This window comes from Caenorhabditis remanei, chromosome V, assembly GCF_010183535.1.
Source record: "Caenorhabditis remanei strain PX506 chromosome V, whole genome shotgun sequence".
In the NCBI taxonomy this organism is placed as follows: domain Eukaryota; kingdom Metazoa; phylum Nematoda; class Chromadorea; order Rhabditida; family Rhabditidae; genus Caenorhabditis; species Caenorhabditis remanei.
The window spans coordinates 10,276,162-10,294,061 of record NC_071332.1 but is presented as its reverse complement, the minus strand read 5'-3'; the positions used below and the strand labels follow the sequence as shown (position 1 = coordinate 10,294,061).

General features: G+C 35.5%; 5 protein-coding genes across 5 annotated transcripts; 2 read left to right on the top strand and 3 right to left on the bottom strand.

Annotated features, from left to right (window-relative positions):
* Window positions 1-1,640: 1,640 nt before the first annotated feature.
* GCK72_018757 (uncharacterized protein) lies at window positions 1,641-2,024 on the bottom strand (the record flags this gene model as incomplete). The annotated part of the gene is made up of 1 exon (XM_003110397.2): window positions 1,641-2,024. One exon carries the CDS (start codon window positions 2,022-2,024, stop codon window positions 1,641-1,643), a length of 384 nt encoding a protein of 127 aa, XP_003110445.2.
* A 4,265-nt stretch (window positions 2,025-6,289) lies between these two features.
* GCK72_018756 (uncharacterized protein) lies at window positions 6,290-8,261 on the bottom strand (the record flags this gene model as incomplete). The annotated part of the gene is made up of 7 exons (XM_053732726.1): window positions 6,290-6,384; window positions 6,439-6,649; window positions 6,773-7,291; window positions 7,338-7,610; window positions 7,655-7,942; window positions 8,020-8,104; window positions 8,161-8,261. 7 exons carry the CDS (start codon window positions 8,259-8,261, stop codon window positions 6,290-6,292), a joined length of 1,572 nt encoding a protein of 523 aa, XP_053581639.1.
* Window positions 8,262-8,802: 541 nt separating this feature from the next.
* GCK72_018755 (uncharacterized protein) lies at window positions 8,803-9,312 on the bottom strand (the record flags this gene model as incomplete). Its single annotated transcript, XM_053732725.1, has 1 exon — window positions 8,803-9,312. One exon carries the CDS (start codon window positions 9,310-9,312, stop codon window positions 8,803-8,805), a length of 510 nt encoding a protein of 169 aa, XP_053581638.1.
* Window positions 9,313-11,021: 1,709 nt separating this feature from the next.
* GCK72_018754 (uncharacterized protein) lies at window positions 11,022-11,857 on the top strand (the record flags this gene model as incomplete). The annotated part of the gene is made up of 5 exons (XM_053732724.1): window positions 11,022-11,056; window positions 11,105-11,246; window positions 11,293-11,421; window positions 11,542-11,719; window positions 11,769-11,857. 5 exons carry the CDS (start codon window positions 11,022-11,024, stop codon window positions 11,855-11,857), a joined length of 573 nt encoding a protein of 190 aa, XP_053581637.1.
* Window positions 11,858-13,526: 1,669 nt separating this feature from the next.
* On the top strand, window positions 13,527-16,727 carry GCK72_018753 (uncharacterized protein; the record flags this gene model as incomplete). Its single annotated transcript, XM_053732723.1, has 9 exons — window positions 13,527-13,706; window positions 13,764-13,848; window positions 14,098-14,176; window positions 14,223-14,357; window positions 14,404-14,545; window positions 15,719-15,803; window positions 15,847-15,925; window positions 15,972-16,173; window positions 16,332-16,727. The coding sequence occupies 9 exons, from the start codon at window positions 13,527-13,529 to the stop codon at window positions 16,725-16,727; spliced, it is 1,383 nt and encodes a 460-aa protein (XP_053581636.1).
* Between the last annotated feature and the right edge of the window lie 1,173 nt (window positions 16,728-17,900).

The following is a 17,900-nucleotide window of genomic DNA, read 5'->3' as shown; positions in this document are numbered from 1 at the left end:
AAATTAATAAAAACTGGGACAGAGTTTGATTCAGAAAACAGAAAAAAAGAAAAATGAATTTCCAAGTGATGAATAAAAAAACTAAAGTGAACAAAACTCAACATTCAGATTCAAATAGGAGCTGAAGTTGTGAGAAAGAGGAGAATTATCAGAATGATACAGTACGAATATGACCATTGGAGGAGGGCATTTCGAAGCAGGCAACATTTCAGGAAAGACACCTATCAAAGAAGACAGAGGAAATAAAATTATACGATCTAGAAAAAACAAAGCATGCATTTGGGCTTCTTCTCGCTCCGCCGCATGTGCTCTTGAAAAATTCAACTCAAAAATGTGATTGGAGTAGGCGGCGGCAACTTCAGAAAACAAGAAAATGTGGAAATAATTGCCCCCGCCGCGCGGTGAATCAGTAAGAGCCCACAGGTTGAAGGCACCCGTAACTGTCTTTTCTTCTCAAGAATGCACATGCGATAAGTGGGAGGGGATGTGCTCCTGCGGCAGGCCGCCCGCGCCGAGCCGACAGGAGCACGAGCTTCTTGTGAGCCACGGAGAGAGAGACTTACTGTTTGCTGTATATCTGCGGCAGGAGCTAACTCTCTTTTCTCTTATTGCCTCCTCCGCAAAATCTCCAACGGCACACTTATCCCTTTCCTAACTCCTTCGTGTTGCTCGAAATTGTTTGCCTCGTCAAAATTACACGATCCTTACAGCATTCCCTTATGTCTCATCCTACTCTCTAACTCTTTTCATATCTTTGAGAGAGGGGGGGGGGGGGGGGAGAAATTTAGAAAACGAGACAAGGCGGCAGAATGGAAAACTGTTAAAAGTAATGTCCAATGAGCAGTGGATAATCACAAATCAGCGTCATCCGTCGCTTTTTTGTTTGATCATATGATTTCGTGTCTTTTTTGTTTCTTAAGAATCCCCTGATCACTAGTAAAGACGGACAAAATCTGTAGATTGTGTAGCCTTTTACCAGCTTCCACTTTCTGAAGTTTTCTATTTCGAAATAATTGTTGATTTCGTGGATATTGTTTGAAGAGTTCTCCGTACAGTTTTAGGAAAAAACGAATAGTAGTATTTGAAAAGTGACAATTTTAGAGATGTTCTGAAAAATCTCACTGCTATTTTTAGACAACTCAAGTTGAGGGTTTTTAATCCAACAGCCTCGAGACTTCAGAAAAATTCTGATAGTGAGAATACTGACACCTTGAAGAATGGATCTAGGATCTTGATATTTTGAGCCCAGTTGATAAACAAGATAAAACCAGTTGCTCGTGTAAAGTTTTTTTGCTCGAAGATCAGTTTGTGTGTTCCGTTCCATGGTATGTTCAAATACTTCATACTGAAGAATGTGGTCATAAAAAACATATAACAACTCTTAAAGCATAGTTATACCTCATGGTGTGTTCCTTTTTTTCTCGAAACCTCCTGGCTATCAATTTCCATTTTAACCTGAAATATAAATTTTTCAAAAAGGATCAATTCTTCAAAATCATTGTACGCTAGCTCTATAAATCTTCAGATGAGCAATCTTTATTTAAACCCGGTGTGTGAGGCAATTTTGAACGTGGAAGAAATGTTTTCAGAAAGGAAAAAATGTGTAAATATGAAAATGAATTTAAAAGAAGAAGAAGAGGTCAGTTTGGCTCGGTGACAAAAGAGACGGCTGTTCCACGAAGCGAATATGTTTCTCTGCTGAATAGACATCTTTTGCATCGAATTGTTTGCCATAATGCTTGTCGGTAGTCTTTGACAAAAAATATAACAACCATTGGATCAACACAGGGATAAGTTGTGATGACTGTCATGATTAGACCTTCATATGGCCCGAGTGTCATTTCAAACATGGGAGAAACCATCATAACTGCAGCTGGAAGGAACATAGTGACCAGTGGAATAAGAGTCTGAGTCACAAGAGCTTTGAATAGTTGTTGTTGTAGATTAGTGGTTCGTTTAGAAGTATGACGGAGAGTTCGAAGTCTTCGAAATGTTGAAATACCACAGAAGAGGACGATGGTCATGCAGATTGCCTGAAAACGGCATGTTCAAACCAAGTGTTACCTGATTCAATTCATTTTTTTCTTTAGCTTGTTTTCTATTTCACAGCTGCTTTTCTATTCAGAAATTGAATATCCAATCAACTCACAATCAACTTTACAATATTTATAGCAAATAGTACATCAGGCCAGGAAATTGATTTTTCTCCTTTTTCATTCGTTCGCTGTAAATATTCTCGAACGTTCTCCTCCCACTCGAGATGAAATAACCTACATAGTACAACGACGAAGCATAGATGAACTCTCTTTTCGTTAAATTGTAATTTGTTTTCATAGACTCCCTGTAAGTACAAATTATCCATTTTCGTCATCTAGAACTACAAAACATACTTGATAAGTTCATCGATAACAGGTGTCTCTCCTGCGTACAAAACCGCTGTGATCCACCATTCGAACGAAATTTCCGAACAGAAAACGAACCAAACTATCGTGTGAGGCCACATGAACCAATTCATTTGGTTGGGTCTGAAAAAGGGTGATCAGGTTTTTGATTTCTAAAACAGCTTTCAATTCGAAGGTTGACTGAAAATTTAACATATATGAAATTTCAAGAATATACGGCTCAAATCAGTATGTAGACATCTTTAGAAAAAACAAATGTTCTCAATGTGATCTTCACATACCTACAAACAGCCAGATATCGATAAATAAAATGAACAGCTAATAGGGAAATCGTCATTCCATAACAAGAACAATTGAGTGCTGAAAAATTGTTTTTCTGGTTACAATAATTCTTAGTCTTTACCGTTAAACCAATTTGCCAAAAAATGTGGGAGACCAAGAGAGTTCAGACTAAACACCAAGTACGCACCGCCGTAAATATGCACCATCTGAAGTAATATTTAATTAGATGTAATGCTAGGCAATTATAAAAGAAGGCACTATTTTTGGAATGCTGGAAAAGTATTGAACTTACTGGTTTATTCAAAAAATCGACTATCGAGAAGAATAGTCCCAGAAACGAAAATGCGAACATCAAGGATTTATAGCTTCCAAGATTCCGATCTTTTCGAAATAACAGCAATGAGAGTAAAAGACAATTTGTGAATATGGAGAGAGAAAATGTAACATGTGCATAAGTTTGTTGATAATCCAACAACATCATCTGCAAGTTATGATAAAGATATTAAGGGAACAATATTAGAAGGTTTGGGAGGAACTAGACTAGATTTGATCTGTCTGAACAGAAAGAAAATGTTCATTGATAATGAGATGTAGTTGAACAAGGATGTGATTTTCTTGGTTTCCCATAGAAGTTTCGTGTGACTTTTCAGGAATTTCACACATTTTACCTCGTAATTTCTAAGTAAAAAATCACAAATCGCGTGATATATTTTCATGTAAAAGAACAAAATATCACCTTTTGAACAGAAGAAAAATGTGCATTCTCTCCTTCAGAAAAAGTTTAATGTAATCGAATATTTAGAATCTCAATTAATAGATGAGTTGTCCTATAGAGACCAAGAAAAAACTCGGTTTTATATGCATTTTCAGTTAAGGTTCTAGAATATCTGCAATTGGGAGAAATAGTGTTCCATTAGTTCCAGTTATTGGGTGAAAAATATAGGCATTTGATTTCACGAGTAATTTTCAGGAGTCAAGGCAACTAGAACATATTTACTTGGAACTCACAAATGATGTCAAACTTTTGTTATTCATGAGTTCTTTACGAGCTCTAGAGGAATATATGGGTTTTCAAGCACTCCAGGTCTATTTCCTCCTAAAAAAACTATTTTTCTGAATACCTATACACGGTTTGAGGAAGAGCTCGAAGGTGAGTTTACTTTCAATTTTTTGAAATCTAGATAACAAACTCACACGAACTATTTTAACTGTGGGAGCAGACTGATTTTTGATTAAACATTTCTGGAGAATGAAACATTTCTCTTTTCTCAAAGATGAAAAAAATCACAATTCAAAGCAGAATTCTACGCAAACAAAGCACCTGCTGCTTGTCTCAAGAAACATTTAAAAATTTGTAAGTCTAAAAAAAGCTTCAGTCGGAAATTGAGCAGTGTATAACTCAATTTTTCACTGGAACTTGATGTGATAAACGTCGATGGGGAAACTACAAAGTGATATGTGCAGAGAGATGGATTAAAAATTTGAGAGAAGAATTTTCATTTGAAACTGCTTGATTTTTGGAATCAGCCGATGTGTTCAATTTATATGAATGGTTATTGACTGCTCTGTATACTGAAACCAAAGATTCACAGTTGAAGTCTTCATTCATGTCAGGCTGTTTTGATAGAAAGATAAATAGATCACACCAAACAATATTGTTCGTATTAATTTTGCCTAATAGTTGTTTTTCACATTTTGGAATCATTTTTCCCAATCAGATTAAGGGCGTAGGATGATTTGGGAACAGAAAAATTAGACTTTGAACGGAACAGTCTGATTCTTTGGGAACTTTTCTGTTGCTGGGCATAGATGTCATGTCACCCATCTCGTTTATTCCACATGACGTACAACCATCTCACTGGAAACTCCTACTCATTGCCATTTTTGTTTTCGTCTCACTCGCAACATTTTCATTTTCTCATTTCCAGCTGTTCCATCCGGTTCAGCGAGAACACAAAACGAGACAAAACCAGAGTTATTGTTTTCTTGGTAGGGAACCTTTTAACAAAAATAAATCTTGTTCAGTTTTACAGGAAAAGGAAGCAAAATGACGTAAGATCGAATGCTCACTGAGCCGGATTAAGTTGACAAATGGTCAGTGATTAAGCTAAGGAGTTTTCAAAGAATGACGAAGAATCTTAGGTAGACTGGAAAGTTCAACTAGTGTGACTGTTCAATGAACTATCTCATAACTTCGAGAAAACGGGTTTGATATCAAACCAAGACCAATAGGAATAGAAAGTGATTGCATTGACAACCCCTTTATAGCTGGGCGTATATGCCTGGGATCATCACACAGGGTTTAAAAAACTGACCGTAATCGAAAACATAGTTCTCTAGTTCCTTAGAAGCTGAAGTCAGTTTTTGTTCGAATAGTTGAGGAAGTAAGAATGTAAGTCTAGATAATATAAGATACGTTTCAGTTGAATGCTTAAAATTTACTTGCTTCGACGCATCTTGTGCAACTTCGTGTTTTGTCTTGTATTCTATGCAAAAGAAACAGTTTTCCGGGTTTTCTCTAGAAAGACAAAATTCTATTTCACTGTGCCATTTTTTATTACCAACTTCTGAAATTCAAAAAAATTCATCAGAAAGTAATTTCTTGGAAATAACTACAGTAAAACACGTCCTCACAGACAGAACACCTAACATACAGAGAATTCTGAAACGTGTCGTCAAACAACCCTTTCTGCAAATGGTTGTTGTTCATAAAGATTCCAAATTAAAAAAAAGTTTCAACAACAAAAAAAAAGATCTCCGAAACATGAAACTTACCAAAATCTTATTCGTTTTTCCAACTTGAAGTGGTCTATAAAAAGGAAAATACTTTGAATTATAGCCGGAGGGTGAACAAATAAAAGAAATTCTGGAAGGGTTAGATGAGAATTCGTGTCTCAATTTTGCAGAAAGCGGAATCTTTTTTCTCGGAAATGATCTATGTTTTTCACATTGAGGAACTACAAAATGTGGTCTGCCGAAAAGTGAATTCGTGTGAATTACGCGGTTTTCGAAATTTCGAATGACCACGAAAATTGGACAAAAAGCATTTGAAAAATTCGATCTGTTCATCAGAATTCCAACTTTCTGAGTGGGAAAAAATTATAGGGAGCGGAGAGATATTTTCAGAAAATGTAGAAAACAAAAATGAAGAAATCAAACTTTATATAAATTTAATTGCATGGCTCAGGATTCCAAAACTTATAAACATATATTTGGGAAAGGATAAGGATCAGATTAAGCATCACAAGACGAAATACCTACGTACCCGAATATAAGAGTGACGAACATTTTCTAAGAATATTCTGAAAATAAAAATTTAATGAGGAGACACTTCTTCTCATTTCTGAGAGAATTGTCACTCTAAAATAAAACTTCAAGTACAAATATTCAGGTGAACTCCCAATCAAACAAACGTTTTTCAAAAAATTGTTTTCAGAATACTACAGAAATAGGGTTATGACGCCTACACTTTGAATTTGTCGTTGACGTTTCTGACACATTTGAGATTTTCAATTGTTCAACTTCTTTGTACTTATAATACATGATATACTTGAACACAAAACCTGGAAAATCGGTGCAATTATACAAGAAAATTAAAAATTGAATTAAAAATCGAAACTAATGGATACATTTTTTTCATCATCCGAGAGGAGCTCAATTTCTTCGTCGAAGAAATGGGTGTCGTTGGAATTATTGAAACCTGAATAAATTGTGTCGATCATGAACGTTTTAAAAATGGTTAAAAATAACATACAATCGTGAATCTCTTCATTCGCACATTCATAATCGTTGTCGACAACACAACTCTGCAATCCAGGTGTCGACATCGTTTCCTCCAGATGATTCAAATGATCGTGAATCGGTTCAATTTCTGAAGCTTTCTTAGTTTCTGGAGCAGATAGGATAGGATTTATTGGAGTCGGATCAACAGAAGCAGCGATGGAAGTCTCCTTTGTAATGGAATCCTGGAAAAAGATAGTGAAATTGAATAAGGAATTCTCTCTAAAATCTAAATTTACATTTGTGTTTTCCCCTGTCATTTCCTGATTAATTTCGACTGGTGTCTCAGTTTTAATTGATTTTCTCACCTTCTTTTGAGCTGGCTCCCTGTTGTTCTTTTCGGTTTCCGAAGAATAGAAAAATGGAGTCCCTTCTCTTTTATAACTTTCATATTTTGGTTCTTCTTCGATTGTGACTCTCAGACCATTGCTCTTCCTTGTTATCCGCGACGTCTTCAGAATACCTTTCAAGGGATGAGATTCCACATTCATCTCAACTGAATCTGACATCCCCTCTTTGATAGTTATACACTCCGCTTTCGATGGCTTCGGAGGAGTATTGTCTGTTGTTTCTTGTTTGGTTTGGGAAGCTTTTTTGTATTCCATCAATTCAGTTTTGAAGACTCTTTTCTGATGTTTCTTTGGACTTGCTCTAATGTTTTTCTCTTCCTTCGAATCGTACTCGAATCTCTCCTTTTTGATTCTTATATTGTCAGTGGTGTAGTGTCTTCTGAATCTTGAAAGACTCAGTTCAGAGTTGTACGCCTTTTCTCTAATTTGCGAACGAGACACTTTTGCTTTGTCAGAAGAGGGTGAAACAGTTGCTATCTGGAAATTTTCTGTTTTCTATTAACTTTGAAGTCTTCTCACTTACCAACGGAACTTTTTCTTCCTTAATTGTTTGTGAATAGTTCTCCAAAATGTGTTTGCAGGTGTCTTGAACATTGTTCATTGAAATTCCTCCCAGATCAACACCAGCTGATTTTTTCAATCTGTTGTATTCGTTGTGAATTAATCTAAGCTTTTTGAACACATCCGAATTGTGAAGAATTCTGACTCTTACAAGTGGATCGTTGACATTCACAAGTGCTTCCGATCTATCTATTTGATCGTTTGCACCAAATCGTTTGAAGAGAGATGGATCGAACTGAAAAAAAAATTAATTAGGGAATCTGGAAAAATAAAACTAACAACTGGTACGAATGCAACATGTTTGAAAGCTTTGTCTTCGAGAAGCTTCAGACATGCCATATAAGCATCAAGTATGTTGTTCTCCAGAAGAAATTCAGTGAATCGACGGAAGTTTCGGGCGGTATCTGGATCGACTCGAATTTTGACAACGTGTTCAACTTGTTGAGTATAGAAAAATGTGTAGATAGAATAGAGACCGAATAGACGTTCTTCTAGACTTCTTGGAGTTCCAATACACACATTCTCTTCCATATACGGTAAACAGTGGACGAGAAGTTGCTCGTTGAACTGAAATTGATGAGTTCGGATTCAATAGAAAATAGATAATGAAATATGTGAAATGGTTGAAGTTTTTAGTTGTTTACCTCGATGATTTCAGCACTTTCGCTTCTTCCGTTATGTAGATTGATCATTTTACGATGCTGGAAGAGCTTTTTGTAGTCCGAGAATCTGAAAATAATGAATTTGGAATGAAATTCAAGTGGAAAATATAATTTCAAACTAACCTCTGAGACTTCAAATCCAAGAACGCTCTCAGAAACGAATCGAGGTCGCCCCGTAGACCAGCGTCCACGGGAATCAAGGAAGAAGCTCCACCCTTTGGCATTTTCAGCTGGAAAATTAAATAATTTCGAATAAATTCGAGAGGGGGAGATTTCGAAGTAATACAAGTTTCAGCTTTCGTTTTTTATTAGAATAATTATGGGAAGAATGGGCTACAAATAAGTTTGAGCAGTCGAAACTTCCACCAGGGTGGTTTACAGTAATCTCCATGGGTGGTCTCCACGTTTTCTACTGGGAGGTCTCTTTTCGTGGTGAGACCCAATGATCAAGAGAGAGAATGCGCCTTTTATTTTCTGTAAATCTGTTACTGTGTTTATCTTGCTTTTAAATATCAAGAACAATGAAAATTTTGATCAAGGGACTGGATTAATAAAACATAGAATCAAATTATTCTTTACAATTGAGTGAAAGTAGCACAGAAGGTTTCAAAATATGATGATTTCCTGTTATTCATTTTTATTTTTCCGACAAATTCAGCTCGGGAACAACCGAAAATTTCATCGGTTCCCCTCCGTTTCGTATGGAGGTTGCAGCTTTTAAAACGTAGCTTGCAAAAATAAAAACAACACAAAGAGTGAGGGAAATTATGAAAGTAGCATAAGCGATTCGACAGGATTTCGAGCTGCAACGGCTATCCGTACAAATGAAAACTGTACAAATGAAAACTCACAATTCTGGCAATTCTTCTCTCTGCAATCCTTTATTGGGAACTTCTCTCCGGGACTACAATAATATTGGCAGATGGATCCATAGTAATTCGGGAGACATTCAGAACGAATGGACACATGAATGAAGATATTGTTCTCATCTTTCAATGTTTTATGAATCCATGTCTCATTGACAAGAAGTGGTAATATATTTTCGTACTTTTTCCCGAAATTATTTCCAGTAATTGACTTCTTCGTTTGAATACGGTAGTTGGGAATTGGAATGGAGGAATTAGAAGATGGAGATGGCATCGGAATAACAAACTCTTTATGATGAGAGTGGAGTTGAGTGTCAAAAGAAATTCCATATCTTGACGAATTTTCTCGATCAATGAATTCAACACGGGCTACCACATTAACACTTGATGATATGCGAATCCATACCATTCTAGTTGAAGAACAGATCGGGATGAGGAGAAGAAATATAAGAAGAGAAGAGATTGAATTGTTAATTGTAACGACAATGGAAGATAATGACGATCCTGGCCTATTGGTTCAGATAGTTTTATTGTATGTAGGCGGAGCCTGAGAAACAATATTGTTCTTTGAAAAAGTATACCACTCCGTTCCTTTGTCGGTGCATTTATGAGTGCGCACTGCGATATACAGTATACTTGTGCGATTAAGTCAACGAAATAAAATTGAATATAGCGGATAACCTTTTGATTGTGCGAAAAGGTATACTCCAGAGCTGTGCGGAAGTAAAATTTTCAAAAAAGGAAGAAGGAAGAAGGAATAACATTTTCAAAAAGGAAGACGGAAGAAGGAAGAAGGAATAAAATTTTCAAAAGGGAAGAAGGAAGTGAAAAAAGTTCAGAAGTCGGAAATAATTTTTTCAGAACGGATGTCGAAACTTGTCAGCTTGTTTAGGAACATACAAACAACACGCGTCGGAGCATCGTTAATTGATCGGAGCATCGTAAATTGGTGGCGATTCAAAAATTAGTATTTAAAATTTCAAATATATTATGAAAAAGACGTTGGAAGTAAAATTTCATAAAAGGAAGAGGGAAGAAGGAAGAAGGAACGAAAATTTTCAAAAAGGAAGAAGGAAGAAGGAAGAAGGTAGTGAAAAAATGCCCGGAAGAAGGAAGAAGTAAGAAGGAATTCCGCACAGCTTTGGTATACTCTTCTGTACGATATTACGCGTTCTTCTTTTTTACAGCCACGGAGTGTAGGAGACTATTACGAAATTGAAAAGTAACTGTAGGTTAATCGGAAAACTGCATAAGGAATTCCGGAAGTTGGTTAATCCCCTCAAAATCTTATAGATGTCGTCAGTTCTACAAGGACTTTGTGCACTGTCTGAAAAGCCTGTTAGATCATATTTACCTTTTGTTCTTCATCTCACAATAACATCCTAAATGATTCATATTTCTTCTGTCTGCTCTGAATGTAGCTTCAATTTCTTTTGAATGCCAGTCCTTGCTGAAGAAAACACGTGGATCAACTTCTTTTGCTATAAAACTAAACGGCTGAACTTCAATAACAAGAGAGACTAACTTCTTCCGAATGCTCTATCTTCATATCATTCAGTATTTTGGTTTCATTTCTTCACAACTTGCAAATTCTTTGTTAATTTATCTAATTTTAACAAAAGCACGAAAACTCTTCGGAATGTATCGTTTTGTAATGTTGGGATTCGCTTTTTTCTTTTTGTTTTATTCTTGGATTGAAGTTTTGACTCAACCAGTTATTCATATCAAAAGTCCAGTTTGTATAGTTTTTATGGATAGTTCATTAAAGTATTATAAATCACTTGGGTTTGTTATCACATGTAAGTGAAACGAAATTTCAGAAACGTCATATACTTTTAAGTTTTAGGTCTCTACTGTGCCTGCTTCGCATTGGTTATATCACTCCTTTCTGCTCAATTTTTCTACAGATTTCTGGCAGTTTGCAAGTGAGTTCAGAATTTTAATAAAAACAAGTTGATCTCTCAATTCATTTTCTATTTGTCTCGTAACCGATTTTTCCTAACTCACAATTTTTGAAGGCCTCACTTGCTCTCCCATGGGGAAGAACGTCTTCTGTTTTACCTCTTTGTTCCTTGTTTTTTGTGCTTCGTCGCTTGGTTTGAATTCGTTTATTATGGAATGGCGAACACCGTCGAGAAGCAATTGTACATGAAGTATGAGTAATATCTTGTTTTATTTAAATTCTCAACTCCAATTTTCAGGAATGAACTTTCTGAAATCTACAATGAAGACTCTGAAAGAGTTGCGTTCATCGCAGTTATGTACTGGTCAGTGGATCAAAATGGACAAAAGAAGTGGAAGTTGTGTGATATTGCTCTTTTGTTAGCTTGTGTTGCAACAATTGTAGGGGTTATTCTCTAGTTACGTTTTTCATGTATTTGTTTTTAAGGGCGGATGTTTTATGACGATTGTCTATTGTGCTTCTAGGATCTACAAGAAAATGAAAGATACTAGTTGTCATATGAGTGAACGAACTATGGAATTGAATAGACAGCTATTTATCACGTTGACTATACAGGTAAACACTTGTTCTAGACATTATTTCTTCTGAAAAAACGGAAATTGACCGCATCTCAGATATCATTTTCAGTTAGGTGTTCGTAAAACGAAATAGATCCTTTACTCGATTTTATTTCAGACTATTCTTCCTTTGTTTATGATGTATATCCCTGTTGGACTGGCCACTTCTCTCCCAATTTTCGAAATAAAAACTGGACGAATAGCCAATTTCACTGCCGCAAGTCTAGCTATCTATCCATTTCTGGAACCATTGATACCCATGATGTGCATCAAAGAATTCAAGAATGTACTTTTATGTGAGTTGAAGAGATAAAAGTTACTTAAAATGATGTATTGTTAATTCAGGTCGTAGTAAACGAAAAGTGGCATCTCGAACTACATTTTCAACGCCTGTATCCGGTATTCACTCATCTAGTGCTAATGCGATTCTTTGAATAAATCAAATTTTTGTAACGAACTTTTATGTGGGTGGAGACTTTCAATCTCTTTTTTTTTGTTTTCAATGAATGGTTTTATTCTCATTCTCTGTGACTAACAGACAGACATAACATTCTTTGACTTGAAATGAGAAGCAGAACATTATCTAAATGTTGGAAAACCTATTTGAAAAGGTTTCCTTTTAATCGTTTCATGATTTGTACCTGATTGGATTTTCTAAACTTATGTCATTTCCGTGTCAAAAAACTTCCCACTTGAACTTGTTGGTCGAATCATAAGGGTAATTTGGTATAACACATAAGAAACTAATTTTCAAAACTTTCTGAACAGTCTATTTATTTTATTTATTTTATTTTATTTTGAATACGCACGCAAGGTACGTGAAAATTAAGAGTTGAGAGTTCAATATGTCCGTGTCCGTTATCCTTAAAAACGTGAACTTCCTTCATTTACTGTATTTCCTTTTCTTGTTTCTTGCTTTAAAAGAAGTTTCGAAAGTAAGAAGCAAAGACCTTACACGATAGATACCAGGTGAAACACACAAGATTGGCGGCCGCATTATTACTCGAGTACAAAACACGAACTTGTACTTCAATTCCCGAAACTTTAGCCAATGTCGATCTTTTGCTTTCTTCATCTTTTTTCTATGTAACTTCCTGGTTTTTCTTTGACTTCTCATCTTACGTTTCCTAGCAATTTGAAGCTCCTCTTGCACCATCTTCCATTTTTTCTTCTGTGACCTAATACGACGTTTGAATACGACGTTTGAAACTAATTTCCAAAACTTTCTGAACAGTCTATTTTCAGTTCGTATGATTTTTTGAACTGTTTCAGTCATTGATCTCATCGTTCTCAAGTTCATGTTTCAATCTTCAAAACTTGTTGAATACAAATGAACCCTTATTCATCTAAAAATAGATTTTCAGATGAATAGAATGGAAATCAGTTTCAAATAGAAACTTTTAAATATAAAACGGAATTTCGAATTAATCTTCAAGTAAAGCAACGTTGTCGTGTTACATGTTTTGGAAACGTCACTAATATGTCATGGACTTCGAAAAATAATTTCCAGTCATAACTTATTTTCAATCCAGTCATTCACTGTGACTCGGTTACTCCCCAACAAAAATAAATGCCCTCATTCTTATCAATTAAATTTTATGAATCACGTTCCTAGGCAATCTTGATTTAATTTTTCTCACAATCAGTGTGCAGTCCTCTATGTGTTCTCCAACTTCACTCAGAACTTATTACCGGTCGATGGAACCTTCTCAATATTATTTTTCTCTTTCTTGTTTTTATAGAAACTTTTTTATTCCTTTCAAAGAATATTTCACGTATTTCCTCTTTTTTTTCTCAGTTCTGCACAGTTCTGCACATGAACTTTAAATGTTTTGTTTACCAGAAGACGTCATAATAAAGAAGAACAGCTCATGGATGAAGAAGTCTTCAGTATACTTTTAGTTGACTGATTCTTGAATCAGAAGCATTTTGTCGTCATTTTCTTCATGATAAACATCATATTCTTTTGTCATTTCTCTCATTTCGTTCTGAAACAAAATAATTTTGGAAATCTACTTCCTTTTGAAGATCCCAGATATTTTCTTGAAATTATTTAAAAAAATTTTCTTCGTCCTCCGATTTCTGATAAGAAGAATTCCAGACATGTTTTATCTTCACATAATTCAATACGCTGGATTTGTGGGAGCTCAAATCACCAACTCAATTCTCGTTTATTTAATTGTGACGAGAGCGAAAAAGTTATTTGGAACTTATCGTTATGTGATGTTCAGTTTTGCAATTTATTTCTCTTTGTATGCATGGATTGAGATTTTAACACAACCGGTGAGTTTGTATCATTTTAATTCCATGAACCTCGAATTCGAGAACTCTCTTTTCCAGATAATTCATATCAAAAGCCCGGCATGTGTTGTTTTTATGGAGAGTCCATTGAAGCACAATATGTTACTCGGGTATAATATTACTTGTGAGTTCCTTTCTTGATTCGTATTTTAGTCAGACATTAAATGTAGTAAAAATATTTTTTTGCCACGATAGAAAGAATAATAACGATGAACAGCTCATTAGTGAATAATGAAAAGAAGCAGGATGGTACTGAAAACAAAAGTCAAGATATTTGAATCATTCAATTTATGAAACGGAATCTGTATTGAAGAGATCAAAATGAAAGCATGAGAAGAAAATGAAAATGAACCTTTCAACAATTAAACTTTAGGTCTCTACTGTGGCTCATTTGCTCTTGTTATCTCTCTCCTAGCAGCTCAATTCAGCTACCGTTATGTTGCTGTTTGCAGGTTTTGACTTCATCAATTTTTAATTAAATATATTCTGTAAATTCAGACCCACATTTCTAGCTCACAATGAGCGATTAATACTATTGAGTATCTTCATTCCATGTTTAATTTGTTTCACTGCGTGGTACGCTTTCGTTTTCTTCGGGATGTCAAATAGTATTGAAAAGCAAATGTATTTAAAGTGAGTCGTATTCTTTACTTTTTATGGATCATTTGATTTTTATCAGGGACGAACTTCGAGGATACTATGACGAAGATTCGACAACAGTTCCATTTATAGCTGTAATGTATTGGTCTATTGGAGACGACGGAAAAAAGATTTGGAGATTTTGGGATCTCATGTTACTTGTTGCTTGTGTTATCACAATTGTACGTTCTATCAGAATTTATCCCCGTTTCAAAATCAAGAAGTTGCAGGGAGGATGTTTTGCGATCATTGTTTTTAGCGCTGTGAAAATATACTGGAAAATGAAAAATGCCGGGAATAATATGAGCAAAAGAACAATAGAATTGAATAGACAACTTTTTGTCACACTATCGTTTCAGGTAAACAACAGTGTAATGTTTTGAATTCTACATTTGTTGGTTTGGTCCAACAAATGCGATTACTGTAAATATCAGCTGTGGTTATTTAAAACCAGACTGTTTTTCAGACGATCCTTCCACTATTCATGATGTATATTCCTGTCAGTTTAGAGATCACAATGCCTTTATTTGAAATTGAAACTGGTCATTTAGCAAACTTCACTGCTGGCAGTCTTGCAGTTTATCCATCTTTAGAACCTGTTATTGCAATTTTCTGTATCCGGGAATTCAAAAAGGCTGTATTCTGTAAGTTTGATTTCATTGGATGTGAATAACAAGTGTTCGAACTCAGGTTGTTCCAAACCGAGAATAAAGCTTGCCACAACGAACAGATATTCTGCTTATTACTCTTCTAGAGAGAAACGGAAGAGTCCATCAAAGGGAATTAACACATGATCTTTTTACTTTTTGAATCTGTTTTAAATTAATATTTTTGAATGAAGTTCTACCTATCTACTTTCTGTTGTTTTCTTTCAGTGGTCAATGACTAATACATAGCCCAAACTCAAATAAAACCTCGTTTACAAGATACATCTTTATGTGGTTTGCTCATAAATTTACCACAAAGCAGACAATACTAAAAAAAATAAAATGAAATCACTTATATTCTCACTGGAAAAGTATTGGCTGTTTTGTGGTTAATTTATGAGCAAACCACATAAAGATGTATCTTGAAAACTGGAGGTGTTATTAGATTTCATTTTATCCTAACTGATAAAATGGCAGTAACACCGTTGCTTCGAATTATTCAATTTACTGCATTTACAATTGCAATCAGTGCAAACACATTACTACTGTATCTCATTAAGATACGAGCTGGCTCATCATTTGGAAGTTATCGAGTCATGATGATCTCTTTCTCTATATATGCCATAATCTATTCGATTATTGAGATTTTTACAATGCCCGTATGTGATTTAGGAATCAATGAAACCTAGAACCAATGATAACGTTCAGGTTCTGCACGTCCATTTGTCTGGAGTTTTGTTCTATGTTGACAGTATTCTGAAATTTCATAAAACGGCTGGAGTTCTCATCTCTTGTGAGTAATAACAGTTTTTTCTTTCGCCCAATTTCCTATTTAGCTCTGTACTGTGGTTCTTTTGCTCTCTGCATATCCATGTTGGCCATGCACTTTGTTTTCAGATATGTTGCTGTTTGCAAGTAAACTAATTTCAGAAATGTGCTGAAATACTATTGTAATTTTCAGTCATCAAAAACTGCATCACTTCGATGGACTTAAAGTTTACCTTCTTTTCATCCCACCATTCCTTCTCTTTACCATTTGGACTCTATCCATTTATTTCAATTTCGGTCCGAACGAGATCAAAAACGATTTCTTCCGGAATGTGACGATGGAATTGTACGATGAAGACATAGACAAAATTGCATTTATGGGTCCATTGTATTTTGTGAGTAATTCTGTTTTTCAGTATAATATGTTCTCTGTTTTAGACTCGTCTAGAGAATGGATGCCGTATCTTTCGCTTTCCAGATCTACGTGGAGCATTTATCAGTTGTACAATAATGGTGAGAAATTGAGAGTAAAAGAGAGATGTATACAATTCAGGCAATTTGTCTCACAACGTGCGTCATTTGTGCCTTCAAAACATACAAGAAGCTGAATGACATGACGATTCAAATGAGTGAACGGACACGATCTCTCAATAAACAACTCTTCTGGACACTCGGTCTTCAAACTCTTCTTCCATGTATCACCCAATACATTCCTGTCGGAACAATGTTCTTTCTTCCGTTTTTTGAAATTCAATTTGGTAGAATTGGCAATGTGGTTGGAGCAGCGTGCAGTCGATATCCAGCAATCGATCCAATAATTGCAATTTTCATGATTGACAGATTCAGAAAGTTTGTGTTGAGGAAAGAAGGGAAAACTGTATCGAATACGTCGAAAGTGTCCACTGTAAATGTTGATGGAAAGTTTTCGAACGGTCTAATCGAGCAATAAAGGCATTTGTAAGAGTCGAATCGAACTGCCTGGTCGTCAGAAATATCTACAAGTCTGTAGACACATCTCACAATCAGACATTCTTAAAATCATTTACAAAACAATACAAATCTATTTTAAAAATCGAATAAAAATCGAATAAAATTAGTCAGATAGTAATCTTTTTATTTGTCAAGTGATGTATGTTTCTGAGTTGAACCCGGCCTAACTCATCTTATTTCTTAGCCAAACATCTTTATATCTTTTGTTTCCCTAACGCGTCAAGTAATGACTAAACCGCCTAATCCTGTAACGAACACAACTGCTTTTTCGTCATCTTTTCATGTCTTCTCAGGTATTTTTGGGCCACTTTGCCCACGAAATGGGCCATGTGGCCCACCAAATGGGCAGTATGGCCCGCCCTACGCGGGCCATCATGCCCATATTCTGGGCCACATGGCCCATTTCGTGGGCAAAGTGCCGAAATTCGGTTCAACGCGCAGCATTCAGCTCCCTTTTCTCTTTCCCATTAATCACAATAATTAACAAGATTACACATTTTTGTACTTTTCTACTATTTATTTGTCAAATTCAAACACAAAACAATTATTTCAATAATTATGAAAAGTAATAGAATAATATAAGCTGAAATTGGTCAAACTAGAAGATGGAACATAGGGATACAGGAAAAGGAAATAATTTTTCGTGAAAACTATAAATATACAAATTACAACAAAAAATTCAGAGTAAATGCAAAAAATTAAAGATAGAAGAAAATGAGCAGCTGGAGAGCGTAGTTGGTGATGATTCTTGTGTTGTTGAAATCATTTTTTGTTCAGCTGAAATTTCACCAAAAGTAAACAAAAACAAATAAAAAATACTGTCTTACCTGTTAAGTCGAGTTTAGATTTGTTTCATTTTCTGTGCGAAATAAGTAGAATTATATAAAAGGACGATAAAATTGAAAAAGAAACGAAATAAATAAGAAAAATCGTGGCGAAAAATCAGAGTGCGCAGTAGAGCGCGATTTCTCAACCTGTGCCCACTCCGTGCCCATGCTGTGCCCATTCATCCTCACCAAGCGCCCAACCTGTGCCCACATCCACCAAGTATTTCCTAACTCTCAACCTGTGGCCCAACCTGCGCCCAACCTGTGCCCACTGGGCCATGTGGCCCTTTTTGCGGGCTCTGTGC